At 35.6% G+C, this 15,875-nt stretch overlaps 1 protein-coding gene across 2 annotated transcripts in view; it reads left to right on the forward strand.

The window, feature by feature from the left end:
* Positions 1–15,875, forward strand: part of LOC129757763 (uncharacterized) — a 286,926-nt gene that overhangs the window by 159,795 nt on the left and 111,256 nt on the right. For both annotated transcript variants that reach the window (XM_055755060.1, XM_055755059.1), the window contains exon 3: positions 2,452–2,573. In XM_055755060.1, the coding sequence (XP_055611035.1) occupies positions 2,452–2,573 (122 nt within the window). The remainder of the gene's footprint in view (positions 1–2,451; positions 2,574–15,875) is intronic.

The following is a 15,875-nucleotide window of genomic DNA, read 5'->3' on the forward strand; positions in this document are numbered from 1 at the left end:
CATTGCCGCTCTCTTGCACACGTATTCGACATGGTTCGTGAAGCTGTTTTCTATCATGAGCCTGTTTTCTATCATCAATCCTAGGTACTTTGTTGCGCGTTTGGAAACGATATTGCACGGTCCAACGGCAATGGTACCTGTTTGGGGTGAGATAAGGTTGGTGATTAGCACCATCTCGGTTTTGTGGTGAGCTAGACGCAGGCACTTGGAGTGCATCCAGCTTTCCACTGCCTGGATAGCTACCGTGGCCAGTAGCTCAACCTCCGCTGTTGAGGAGCCTCTCGCCAAGAGGACTACATCATCTGCAAATCCTACGAGTTCAGCTCCCGATGGGAGGCTCGTTCGTAGGAGTTCGTCGTAAGTGATGTTCCACAGAACCGGGCCGAGTATTGACCCCTGTGGAACACCCGCCGAAACCTCTTGTGTTCGCAGACCTTCGCCGGTCATATACTGCAGTTGGCGATTGTGGAAGTAACTTTCCACAAGCCTATACAGATATGCCGGGATCCTCATTTGGATGAGCGACGACGCAATCGCTGTCCAACTGACACTGTTGAAGGCGTTCTTCACATCCAGAGTGCCCTCTCCTCTTGGTTATCCTGGCTCTGTCCGCTACCTCGATGACCGAGCGGATGGCATCTACAGTGCTGCGACTTCGGCGGAAACCAAACGGTTTCTCCGAGAGTCCGCCCTCGCTTTCCGTGTATCTCTGAAGTCGGTTCTGAATCACCTTCTCCAGGACCTTACCCGCTGTATCCAGTAGACAGATCGGCCGATACGTCGATGGGTCTCCTGGACGCTTACCCGGCTTTGGCAGAAGGACGAGTTTCTGCCGTTTCCACGTGTCAGGGAACACCCGTTCCGTCACGTATCGTTGCAACGATGTTCGGAACATATCGGGGAACTTCCTGATCGCGGCCTTCACTGCGATGTTCGGAATGCCGTCCGGTCCGGGGGCCTTCCTTGGTTGGAGAGACTTGGCGATCTCGCGAAGTTCTTCCACCGTTATTCGCTCTTCGGCGCTGGTGTCCCAGTCATACGGGACTGTTGGCCAGCGGGTAACATTGTGCTGTGGGAACAGCTCATTTATGATGACTCTCAGTTTATCGGGGCACGTTTCAGGTGGTGCACCTCTACTTTTAGTTCTGCCCATGACTATCCGATAGGCATCACCCAATGGACAGTCGTTGGCGTCACGTCATAACTGCTTGAAACGTGCCCTCTTACTTGCGTTGATGGCTCTGCGGAGGGCCGATCTCGCGCTTGTGAAGAGTGGCCTACACTCCGTTCGCTCTTCTTGGGTCCTTTCGTTCTGCATCCTGCGCCTTTCCCTATGGCAGTCGGCACGCAGACCCGCAATTCCTTCCGTCCAACAATAGACGGGTGGCCTAGTGCTTTTATGCTTGGCCCTTCTCGTCATCGCAGCATCGCAAGCGCGAGCTAGAACCATCGTCAGTTCTTCCGCGGACAGGTTGTCCAGGTTCCTCTCCCAGTGCAACGCTTTGACAAAGATGTTCTGGTCGAACTGCGTTGTCTTCCAGAGGCGTTCCCCTGTACGAGACTCGCGTCTACCTGATCTTTCTCTAGCAAGACCAAGATGGACATGACCCCCGCCACAACATCAGCAGCTACCTAAGACACTATTCGATATGCGCTGATAACTCGCAGCTTCATCAGCCGCTACACGCTGCAGAGGTTCTGCAGATTACACTGTTGCTCAAGGCTGCCTTCCTGGCTGCCGCTCCGTACCGCAAAATGGACGAGGTCACGCTCGCCAGGACCCTCTTTCTGGTGCAGCGGATCGCCGAGTTGTTCGACATGGCCCACGAGAGGGTTGCAATCGCAATTGCTGCTCTTTTACAGGCGTTGTCGACGTGGGCCGTAAATTAAACCCAACCTATTTTTGTTAAACATTGTAACCAAGACAATTCGTGACGTTAGATGCATTTTCAAACAAACAACCATCATCGCTCTACCAGCGAAAACTATAGAGAAAAAAAAATCATTGCCAACTGCTGTTTACGATTCTCGCCTAGGATACATAAACATCCTGGCGAGTGACGTAGGCTTTGCTTACCTTTTTACTTTTTGAATAACGAGTTCTGTGATAGTGTGTGTGTTTGTTCATCACCTTCTTTGAACCACATTGAAATACACCAACTGTATGACAAATTGGAATACGCACAAATGTCCCTAAACTTTTTTTAACCTGCCTATAGTATTCTGAACAAAATAAGATATTATGCGCCGAATTTTCCCCATAAAAATGAACAAAAATAATTCAAAAATCAGAGATCGGAAGTTTGGCCTTCTATTTCGTGCTGCTGAACAAGTTAAAAATAAGAGATAATTTTGATGCTGAGGTTGCCATTCGAGACTTATTCACGTGAATTTATCTTTATTTATAATTCTTTCGAGTATCTAAACTAACAACAAACTTTTACATTTTAGTGTCCGGAAGCGCAACAAGGCCCACCAAACGCCGGTCTGGTCCCGCAAGGTCCGCCACAAGATGATGAACCAGCAGCAACAACCGGGCAGCGGCAGCGGCGGCCATTCACCCAAAGCAGACGGTAAGTGCACCTTTTCCTTATTGTTGACCTGTAGTCTGTTTTTTTTCCTAAATGTTTCACAACAGTTCGTGTAAAATTTTTCAATAAGTGAAAAGCACTCGATATTTTTTAAAAGGTGAGGCCGTCTATCGTATGAGGTAGATGTAAAAAAAAGGTCTTAGGTATAGATTCAACAACAGTCTGCACGATCAATTCTAACGGTTCACTTTGGAAACGTTCGATGATTTACTAGAAATGTTGGCGCCAAATTATGGGCTTAAGTTTCGCAAAACGATCTGGCTGCTGCTGCTGCTCGCGCGTAAGAGTAGGCATCGTTAATCTATAAATACCGGGCTGCCTCCATGCGTATGGGAAAGATATGTTTATGCGCATCAGCAATAACAACAACGAGAGCACCATCTTAACGGTGAAGATTTGGATGGATTTTCCGAACCACCAGCAGTTCGATTTGCGATTGCGGGACTAATTTATGCATCACTTGCTCGAATCTATGAATCTATCTACTTGAACATATGCAGAGCTACAGGTGCCGTTCTCGAACATATCGCACTCATCATCATCCCAATAAGCCCATAAGCAGAAGATAAAGAAATAATAACAACCATACAAAGAAAAAAAAACGATCGCTAAGCAACAACACAACGAACTCGCGCGATCGCAACATGATCTTCTCCCATGTTTTTCCATCGATCAGGCAGCTTCTTCTGTGCTGTTTCTGGTTAAAAATCTGCCTGGCAATGGTTGGAATTAATAGCGCAAAACTTAACTCCTTCAGCACGTGTTCTGCCATAAAGATTGCTTGTGTTGTGCTTGTGTTACAACTCATTCATCGGAAAATCTAGAATCCCTCACTCTTCTTCTGCTACTCAAATTTGAAGCATATAACGGTCCAGTCAATTTTGTTGAACATGATCTTTAATGTGCCTATATCTTAGGTACATCGGAGCCAATTGTTTACCAGCAATTGTTTACCAGATATGTATGAGTTCTTCTTCTGATGAGAGTTCTCCTGGGAAAAACAATCAAGATGCAGCCAGCTGAGTGCAGCCATACGCGTGCTCTATTTATGATCGAATTGATATTATTATAATGATGGTTTAATTGCAGTCTGATGCAGCACATACCACGCGGTCGAACTCTTGTTAACGGACAGAAGACGAAGGGGTGTTGTTAGGTTTATGTAAGCTTGAAACCGGCCTCGTGCGTCGTTGTTGAGAGAAGAAATTTTGCGCTATTTGCATGCACTCTGATTTAGAGGTGCACAATGCAATGCGGTGGCATTCTTGTTAAACATATCTTTTTCGATCTTTGAGTGATTTTGCAGGGCTTTTATGTATGTTGATCTCACACAATGGGTAAAGATAACACACACAAAAAACTTGGTTAATTGATGTTGACAGTGTAATCGAGAATCAAAAATGTCAACTTGACTACAGACTAAGCATTGTTTAATTGATGTTGACAATTTAATCGAGAATAAAAAATGTCAATGATGAATCAATGATAAATGTTTCAGAAAAAAATGCATTAGATCAGATTTTCATGATAGAGTATCAAAAAAACTCGTATTTTTTATGTTTTTTATTCTAAAAATTGATTTGGGAAGAATTTGGTGTTTTGAATTCGAATCATATGTCGGAGCTTGTCTGTCACCTCTAGTTTTGTGAAAATGCGACTGGAAATCTCTTAATTAATGAATTAAAGGAAAATCAATCATGAATTGTCAATAAATCAACAATTTTGTTATGCTTAATTCTAATCAGTAATAATTCTAATCAGTATGTAAGTAGTTTTTTTTTCTCAGAAATCAAAACAACTTAGGCTTTTCGAGGACGTTAATTATTGATTAAAACCTCTAATTTTGGTTCCTTAGTAGTATTATACAGTTTGCCAAAAAGTGTGCAAACTTTCAAATAGATTTCTACCTTTTTTTTTAAAGTTAATAAAAGAATCTGTAAAATTCGAGCTGATCGAGGAAATAACTGGTAACATATTTGCATTCAGTGCTCACAAACTAATCACAATCAGCTCTCAAATTCTTGGGAGCTCCCTTACTCCTTTCTATTGAAGTTGCAAAAATTCAAAAATATAGAAAACTAAAAATGGTTTATTAGGATCATTTATCTTCTTTTTAATTTTTAAAAATCAACTATTTCCAAACTATCTAAACTAGCTGATCCCGTTTGAGCTTCGTTTTGCTATCAACTAAAGCATGGATCACCCAAAATCTGGACGCATTAAAAAGGGTCTATCTCGAAGCTATGTGAACGAAATAAAAATGTTTTTTACTCAAAATGTAGGGTTTTTTTTTTGCACTTTAAGGAAAAATAATAAAAAAATATTCCGATGTTGTTTTGTTGAATTTTTGAACTTTCCGTCGAGTACCACTCATCATAGTTTGAACACCCTATTCGCTGATCTCAGCGGCCATTTTGTTCCATGCCATCTCTTCATCTCTGTTGCATCCCGAGTCGCCCTACCATTCTTTTTCATCTTCTGCTTGACAATTGCCCAAATTTTTTCGGTAGGGCGGAATTGAGGGCAGTTGGGTGGGTTGATGTCCTTTTTGACAAAATCCACGCGTTGGCCCGATACCACTATAGTACCTCTTTGCTGTAGTGTCAGCTTGCCAAATCTGGCGAAAATTTTATTGGTCCTTTGTGAGATCTAATGTACGAAAAAAAAAACATTTTCCAGACACTCCTCCTTGTACATTTCGGAGTCCATGGTCTTGTTTTTCACAAAAAACCGGGATTTTTCGTCCGCAGCTGCAAATACCTTGCCAGATCAAACACTTTCTTGCAAACTTAACGGCAAAAACGAATTCGAACTTGCCGAGGACATCACCCCGACCAGTGCAGTGGCTTTATAGAATTTTTGGCCAGGAAGCTGCCCAAAATATATCTTCACGTACGTTTCGTCATCCATGAGGATGCATCCGTCGTACTTCGTTGGAATCTTGTTGTATAACTTCCGGGCACCTCCTTCGGCTACTAAATTCTGCTTCAATGTCCGGATTGATTGCTTACTGGCTCGATAGGATCGTATTCCTTCGCGCAGACGAATCCTTCTGACGGTGCACCGGTCGGCGTTGAATTTCTTGGCGATGTCGTAGTCCGACTTTCCTATGTTTGCTTTGATCGTTCTCAACACCTTCCAAATGCAGTTTCCGATCCTTAATTCCACTATGACGCTTGGTATGAACCAAGGTTTTTTGATACACTAGGTTCTCCGACTTTCACAGTAAGTAGGCAAGGGGCAAGAAGTGAGCAGGGCTCTCAATGAGTTTGTTTATTTTTTGCTCAGCTTTTCGGTGGTTTGTTGGTAAACAAACTTCATGAGTTCCGCATAGTTGCATAGCCTACATAGCCAAAATGGCTGAATCGGGAATTCGATATTCGGTAACACCTCCTGAACATATACACACCTTAATATGAACCTGCCGATCGATAGTACGCATCTCACGGAAACGTTTGAGAACGCTACGGTTGATTTGACCATTTTTAAAGATTTCGCGATTTTTGAACCCTACCACGTCGGGTTTTTGACGTGGGTGTCCAAAATTAATTTTCGTCTCGCGGCTTTCATCACGTGTAACTTTTTTGATACAAAACGAATCGTGATGAAATTTTCAGCACTGATAGAGGAAACATTCCTCTACAAAGTGCTGTCAAAAAATTCCAGATCCGATAACTAGGAGCACTATGGTAAAATAAATAGTGCGTCCAGATTTGTAGTGATCCATGCTTTAGATCCAACGAATGGTTTTTGAGATACACGCATTCGTAACTGTCCCATTTCTAAAAGAACTAAGCTTTAGACATGAAACATGGAATATTTAAATAGTTTTCTGACTTGATTTATTTTCCTTTATGTGACACCTCTACTCATTAGTTTCGAGCTTGCCACCTTCCTCGACAGATGATCCTGTAATGTGGTCCTGGGGATTCCAAAAGTCAGGGAGCCCTACATGCGATAGCGTTTTTCGCAAGGATAAGGCTCTCTTGGGTCCAACTATCACGGATAGTTTTCCTTGGTATTTGCCAGACATGTGAAATAGGAGAAAATATGTTTTAGTAACACCTAACTATCCCTAAATTATGCCGGGCTTACCCCACTCGAAGAGTGACGGTTTTACTCCACAACATGCATATTTTTCAGAAAAAAATTTGTACCACTTTAAAGATTTAACTTTGACGAGTTTGACGCTGCACGATGGGTTTGATGTATGTCAATATGTCTAAAATTAGGAATACTAACATGTACAGTGTTTAAAAACACTAAAAATCTAGGTTTTCTAGTAAAACTCCGAGGGTGACGGTCTTATCCGCAGAGACGGGCTTACCCCCGGTTCCCCTACCGTAAAATGGGCGGATAAAAATAAGAATAATTGCTTTGATTTGAAAATCTACACACTTAATTTTCTCTCCTGTGGTCGGTACGATTTCCTCTTGTATTTTCAACAGCTGAAATTTACAGGACGATCTCAGGATAGAAAAACACTTCGGAACAGTTTCCTCCTGTGGTTTGCAGGAAGTTTCAAAATTTTCCTGTAGCTCACGAGATTTACATAGAACTTATGTATTTGTTATGCAGAAAATTAAATACACCAGTTTTTTTCAAATTTTAACATTTTAACATCTTTATTCAGGATTCGTCGATGAGAAATGGATGAATTGTAATATTGAGTAATATTAAGAGTAATATCAACTGATCCTGGGTGTTCGTTTGAGCACGCTAGTTTCATACAAAATACCTTCTTCAGCCTTTTGATTCAGCTCTTGTAGGTCATTTGGGGATTCTGGATAAGCAACCTGATAAAGTACTGAAACAACGAATGCTGCAAAGGCCAATTATGTCCTTTTTGTTCGACTTCGAACATCACCAGTGGATGCTCTGGAACAAAAAAGCCTTCGGCAACTACCACTGTTTTTATGGCCGCACTTCGTGTGGATTTCTGCTGCGAAAATGAACATTATTATTTCGACACTGATAATATAAGAAGATTACTTACTGAGCTTTCGATGCTGAATTCGATGATGAAAGATTGACAAAACGAACATAACCGTTTCCTTGAAATCTTCTTCTGGACTTTGTCGTCGCTGCTTAAATATTTCTACAACACACGCGGAAATTATACTCGACAACACAAGATGAAAAAGGATAAAACATACAAAGCGCGAACTTCAATGGAATTGAGCACTTTTCCTGTGATACAGAGAATTATGGCCCGAGCAGGATAAATGCAATCTTAGTGTGTAGCAATCCACAAATAGTATGATTCATTCATTTAAAAAAATATATAAATAAATTCCATTTTCTTAGTTTGCTTGAAAAAAAAATTATTTGAAGGTTGAAAAAGTTTTCAATTTTTATGCAATTGTTTGAAAACAAAAAAAGTAGTACGCGACGTATAAAAAAATGTGCAAAATAGAAAAAAAAAAACAAGAACAGTTGTAGTTGTAGAGTTGTAGAGATAAAGGGATAAATCTTCCAATAAATGGGAATCCCTGAAAAAAGAAAAGATGAACTAGTAATTTCTGATAATAATCAGAAATAGTTATATAAAGTAATAAAAAAAAAAACTTTAAAAAAAACTGTCTTATATTTAACTTTTTTCAAATTTGTTCCGGCCTAAGTGAAGATAATCACGGTATCTTCACTTAGGCCGAAACAAATTTGAAATCCTTCTTTTTTCACTTGAAGTTGAAACATAACGAGGGGGGGGGGGGGGGGTGGTATAGTAAAAAAATAATCCAAATTTGCATGTAACAAACGTGCATACAATCTTCCTCGGACAAAATCGAAAAATCGAGACATTTTAGATCGAATTTGAAAAAAAATCACAAAAACAAAAGGTGATACAATTGCCATTTTCTACAATTTGACTTTCGCTATTTCAACTGTTTAAATTTTCGAAAAATTTATCTCATTTTTCAATAAAACTATGAGCTTCATTTATTTTCCTCTTCTGGATTTTCGGGAAAATTGAAGGTTGGGGTGACGAAAGAAGAATATGATGTTTGTTCCAGCCTTATTTATTTCAAATAAACAATGAAGGATTTCAGGTTTTTTTTTTAATAGAAATACAGATTTAAGATCCTAAATAGAACTGAGTTTTGAGTAGCCAGTTACAAGCATCAATTGATTGTATGTTACTAGCAGTTTTTGAGTTATCAAACATAAAAAATGTCAAAGTAGATACATCATTTTTCTGAAACTTATAAAAATTATTAAATGTATACAATAAATTATCGTCAGGTTTGGAAAAAACGAGCAACAAAACTCAAAGGACTGATTTGAATAATCGGTACAAAGGCTCAAATATAAAAATTAAAAATTTGCAGAGAATGAATTTAAAATCATTAACTTTGAAATAATGAATTGCTCACTTATTTCTCCTTCTGTAAAACGTATGTTGATCCAAATTTGGACCTTCATCCATCAAGAATCTGAAAACGGCCGTTTTACCGGAACAAATTTGAAATCCTTTTTTTCGTCGCTTGGAGTTCAATCATCACGGGGTGTATAAAAAAAAACAATTCATATTTTTAATAAATTGGAACGAACTGGACAAAATCTTGTATGCAACAAACTTGCCTAAAACTCTATTGCATAAAACTGTAAAATCGAGTAATTTTAGATCGAAAATTTGAAAAAAAAATCTCAAACGCTTAAGAATTCCCATCGTGAAAAGTGGTCAGTTTTGAGTGAAATCGATCTTTGATAACTGATATTTGATCTTATAAACTAACATGAAAACTAGAAGCTGATTAGCAATCAATTTATTGCCCTTCATTCAACGAAGGATTGATTTCTTGTGACGATATTCGTGTTTCAAAGATACACCGCTTTTAACAAAATTATACTATTTTTAGAATATACAATAAGTGTACAAATTATATTATATTATATTAATTATATCATTCAAGAAAATCTTTGAGTATTGAGGATCTAACTTATTCGGCAACTTGGTTGGCCAAAGAAATGCACACATTTATTCAATTAGTTTTAACCTATTTTCAAAAATTATCTTAAAATTAAGTGCTTATAAAAAAAATCAATATTTGAAATCAGCGCTCCAAAATTCTTCAAACTTGAACTTTATATTTGCACCTCCGAAAAATGTGAATTTTGTTGCCTTATGTTATTTGAAAGAAGTTAAATTGAGGCAAATCTCTGACGGAACTGCGTACATAATAATCGCCCGAAAGGTATGCAATGGCGATACTTTCGTTGCTCTGCGATGAAACGCACGTTTGTTGCGATGTTTCAGCGATCAAACGTGATATTTTTGGTTGCAAATATGCTTTGGATACCTCGTCGTATGTGTAAACGACAGAGGAAAGAAATCACATCTAAAGCATAGAAAGTTCATGCCTTGATAGAATGTTTTGTGGTTAATGTAGTATCTAAAGATGGTAGCAATCATGTGAAAATAAGGAGGGAAAAGTCAACTGTGATATAGACGGCGTAACGTTCAATTCATCTCGATAAAGTGCTCGGTAACTTCTATGGAAGTACACAAGTTGTTTATTCAAAAAATCTAATTATTCTAGCTACAATAGTTATCTAAATCATGTTGACGTTAAGTTCCTTGTACTTTGTTAGCAGTAAACTATCATTTTTGTGTGTGTTTTAAAAAAAATAATTCAAACACTATTCAAAATTTTCTATATTAGAAGCACTTTTTTTCAGTATGATCAGAGTGCAATTCTGCGATTATGTTGGGCTAAACTCTATAATAGTATAACGAATAGCGACTTATTAGCCTTAGCAGATTTAAACCAAAACACGTGATGATTTCGCGATGTTTCCGTTATAATTTCGGATAATGAACCGGCCTCATGGGGTGCTAACTTCGACACGAGATTATAAAAAATCTTCGCAAACTGCTGGACATCTTCAAAATGAGTAAAATTTTATTGAAAAGGAAGAATAAAACAGAATTATTTATCATTTGTGACTGAACGCAAACTAATTTACACAATAAGTTAAATGTAGGTTGATAATTTAAACTTGCGATGACTTATGTTCAACATACATTTGACCAATCAAACATCAACTTAGCGTTAGTCTTCTGAATCTTTTTCTTGTTCAATAACACTTCCCATGTCATCATATCCGTTTGTCTGTGGTGACGGCTTTGTAAATTGAACTCGTCGCCATTGGGAAGTTGAATTGTGATCTCCATTGAAACAATTATTTTCTCACAAATGAATTTGAACTGCAATGCAGAGTGGGAATGAGCAGGTACAGCAGCTTTCGATCATTAAGAATGAAAACGAAAATTGACAAAAATGACAAACTAAAACCGGCTCATATGAATTGAAGGGTAAGGCCCCCAAAATAAAGTGCGTGAAAAACTCAAACATATTGAGGTGTGATGTTCAATGTCAAGAATTGTACTGACGATTTCCATTCCAGAGATCAGAGACTGTGTTGAGATTCATTGGTTGAATTTATTTGATTGACGTTTGAAAAATCACATTAAATTTAACAGAACACAACTTGCTATCAACAGAGTATTCTTCACTGTAATTGAAATCTCGAAAATTTGCTTTGAAAAAATATGAAAAGGTACAGTTCTTTATTTAGAACTTGAACTCAGTTATTCAACAATAAAACTGATTTCCCTCTCCACATTTTTAGGTATACAATTAGATCAGACGATAATTTGGACATTTTGATATTTGATTCACTTATTTATCACTTTGAGCAAGAATGTTTTCGTCAGAGTTAGAGAACAAGCCAGGTTTGAGAAATGAATTTTTACACAAAAGTTGCAGTTTTTCCTTCTATCGATCGACTTAAAATACTGGCAGAACGAAATTTCCCTCGAGTGTGTCACGATCTACATCACAAGAATCACGGCACGCGGTACAACATGATGATTAACGATGTGGGCAGACGCAACAAATAGCAAAGAAAGATGCGCCTCAAGCCATTGGAAACATTTTTTCACATGTGTACGAACATTCCCAACTAGGTCCAATTGTTGGGGGAGGGGCCAGATTTTAGCGCAATAAGATAATTCAAAGTAGAGCCAAGTCGAGGCGGTTATTTTTCTTCTGTTTCTGTTTATTATTTTCAATTTTCAGTCGTCGTTCGTTGCTGATGTTCAGCATTGATTCGCCACCTTATTACACACTTTCCCATGTTTTCGCCAAGGTAGTTTTTCCCCGTCTGTTGTTTTGGTTTTCAAACTATCTCAACTCAAGACAATCATTTCTGCACCTGTGGCTGGCTGATGACGGTGGCTTGCTTCGATAGTAAAAGTGCCCCCCGCAAAAGTCAGCAAGTACACCCTTAATCGCGGTTGCGTCATTTTTCGTGGATTTTGTTAGTAGGTACCTCTAACTAGTGTTGTTTTTCTCGCGCTGTTGTTGTTAGGTTTCGTTTTAATATGCAAAGTACCTTCTTTGATGGGTGTTTTGAACTGTCGTTTTTCACGATCAAATTAAGGCGCGCAGTGTTTGATCGTTGAGATGATTTCTGCAAAGTGGATTTTTGTTTTTTCATTAGCAGGTTTTCTCCTAAAGTCGGTTTACTGATTGGTGGGTGACTGAAGGTGAAAAGCGTTACCCACTGCTTGGTGGCTCACAATGGGGACGCGAAAGTTTTTTTTATCTGCCGGGGTGCGGTTTTTTTTTATTTTGATGCAATTTTGTACATTTGAAGCGTACGCCGAAGCCAGTAACTTTCATATAGATATGATATACTTATCTGTAAATCAACATTAATAGGAGCATATTTTGAAACGCTCTCATTGGTCTGGTAATGAATGTGTGATCAGCCAGCCAGCCAGAAGTTTCACTCCACAAGTGGCATCAGCGTTCAGAGTTCTGAGCGTTTGTAACAGCTTTGTTTTATTATGATAGTTGCGCGGGAGTATGTTCAAGTGGCAATTATTTATGTTGTTATGGATGATGCCATCACGCCAGTAAGCCAGCCAACCATTTCTAGGAAAAGCGGCTTTGTCGCATTATTAGATCCAATTTGAAAAGATGATTCAAGCTAGGCAATGGGATGAATCCAATTTTTTGATCAGCAGCAATTTGATGGTATAAAATAGAAAAAAAAATTATGTCGTGATAGCTTTGAAACAAAAAACAAACCGGATGAACTTACTCTTCGAAATTGTTTGACGTTATATTTAAAAAGCGCCTGGAAGTCTACTATATATAAGAGTAAAGAATTGTTAAGGCCATGCATATTCTGTCGAAATGACAAAAATGACAAAATGACAAAACGACAAAAATGACTAAAATGAGAAAATTAAAAAAAATGAAAAAAATGGGACAAAAATAAGACAAAAATAAGACGAAAATGACAAAAATGACAAAACAAACAAAAACGAGACAAAAATGAAAAAAAATATAAGACAAACATGAGAAAAAAATGTAACAAAAATAAGGAAAGAATGAGAGAAAAAGGACAACAATGAGACAAGAATGAGACAAAACTGAAAAAAATATAAAAATGATATAAAATAACAAAAATGGCAACAATGACAAACATAAAAAAAAATGACAAAATTGACAGAAATTTAAAAAATGATAAAAATGACAAAATTGACAGAAATTTAAAAAATGACAAAAATGACAAAAATGACAAAAATGACAAAAATGACAAAAATGACAAAAATGACAAAAATGACAAAAATGACAAAAATGACAAAAATGACAAAAATGACAAAAATGACAAAAATGACAAAAATGACAAAAATGACAAAAATGACAAAAATGACAAAAATGACAAAAATGACAAAAATGACAAAAATGACAAAAATGATAAAAATGACAAAAATGACAAAAATGACAAAAATGACAAAAATGACAAAAATGACAAAAATGACAAAAATGACAAAAATGACAAAAATGACAAAAATGACAAAAATGACAAAAATGACAAAAATGACAAAAATGACAAAAATGACAAAAATGACAAAAATGACAAAAATGACAAAAATGACAAAAATGACAAAAATGACAAAAATGACAAAAATGACAAAAACGACAAAAATGACAAAAATGACAAAAATGACAAAAATGACAAAAATGACAAAAATGACAAAAATGACAAAAATAACAAAAATGACAAAAATGACAAAAATGACAAAAATGACAAAAATGACAAAAATGACAAAAATGACAAAAATGACAAAAATGACAAAAATGACAAAAATGACAAAAATGACAAAAATGACAAAAATGACAAAAATGACAAAAATGACAAAAATGACAAAAATGACAAAAATGACAAAAATGACAAAAATGACAAAAATGACAAAAATGACAAAAATGACAAAAATGACAAAAATGACAAAAATGACAAAAATGACAAAAATGACAAAAATGACAAAAATGACAAAAATGACAAAAATGACAAAAATGACAAAAATGACAAAAATGACAAAAATGACAAAAATGACAAAAATGACAAAAATGACAAAAATGACAAAAATGACAAAAATGACAAAAATGACAAAAATGACAAAAATGACAAAAATGACAAAAATGACAAAAATGACAAAAATGACAAAAATGACAAAAATGACAAAAATGACAAAAATGACAAAAATGACAAAAATGACAAAAATGACAAAAATGACAAAAATGACAAAAATGACAAAAATGACAAAAATGACAAAAATGACAAAAATGACAAAAATGACAAAAATGACAAAAATGACAAAAATGACAAAAATGACAAAAATGACAAAAATGACAAAAATGACAAAAATGACAAAAATGACAAAAATGACAAAAATGACAAAAATGACAAAAATGACAAAAATGACAAAAATGACAAAAATGACGAAAATGACAAAAATGACAAAAATGACAAAAATGACAAAAATGACAAAAATGACAAAAATGACAAAAATGACAAAAATGACAAAAATGACAAAAATGACAAAAATGACAAAAATTAAAAAAATGACAAAATCGGCAAAAATGACAAAAATGACAAAAATGGCAAAAATGACAAAAATGACAAAAATGACAAAAATGACAAAAATGACAAAAATGACAAAAATGACAAAAATGACAAAAATGACAAAAATGACAAAAATGACAAAAATGACAAAAATGACAAAAATGACAAAAATGACAAAAATGACAAAAATGACAAAAATGACAAAAATGACAAAAATGACAAAAATGACAAAAATGACAAAAATGACAAAAATGACAAAAATAACAAAAATGACAAAAATGACAAAAATGACAAAAATGACAAAAATGACAAAAATGACAAAAATGAAAAAAATATACAAAAATAACAAAAATGACAAAAATGACACAAAAACGACACAAAAACGACACAAAATTTACAAAAAATTACTCAAAAATGACACAAACATTGTAGCATGTGTTGTGAATGTTACAAAAATGTTACAAAAAATATTCACAAAAGTTGTAAAAAAAACTGTTACAAAAATGATTCAAAAATTACACAAAAATAATACAAAAAGAAAAAAGGGACGAAAATGCCTAAAATTATCAAAAATTACCAAAATAACCAAATATGATAAAAAATTACCAAAAATGAAAAAATTACTAAACATCTTCAAAAATCACAAAAAATAAAAGAAATAACCAAAAAGACAAAAATTGACAAAAAAGACAAAAAAGACAAAAATGACAAAAATGACAAAAATGACAAAAATGACAAAAATGACAAAAATGACAAAAATGACAAAAATGACAAAAATGACAAAAATGACAAAAATGACAAAAATGACAAAAATGACAAAAATGACAAAAATGACAAAAATGACAAAAATGACAAAAATGACAAAAATGACAAAAATGACAAAAATGACAAAAATGACAAAAATGACAAAAATGACAAAAATGACAAAAATAACAAAAATGACAAAAATGACAAAAATGACAAAAATGACAAAAATGAAAAAAATATACAAAAATAACAAAAATGACAAAAATGACACAAAAACGACACAAAAACGACACAAAATTTACAAAAAATTACTCAAAAATGACACAAACATTGTAGCATGTGTTGTGAATGTTACAAAAATGTTACAAAAAATATTCACAAAAGTTGTAAAAAAAACTGTTACAAAAATGATTCAAAAATTACACAAAAATAATACAAAAAGAAAAAAGGGACGAAAATGCCTAAAATTATCAAAAATTACCAAAATAACCAAATATGATAAAAAATTACCAAAAATGAAAAAATTACTAAACATCTTCAAAAATCACAAAAAATAAAAGAAATAACCAAAAAGACAAAAATTGACAAAAAAGACAAAAAAGACAAAAATGA

The sequence above is a fragment of the Uranotaenia lowii genome, chromosome 3, assembly GCF_029784155.1.
Source record: "Uranotaenia lowii strain MFRU-FL chromosome 3, ASM2978415v1, whole genome shotgun sequence".
Lineage (NCBI taxonomy): Eukaryota > Metazoa > Arthropoda > Insecta > Diptera > Culicidae > Uranotaenia > Uranotaenia lowii.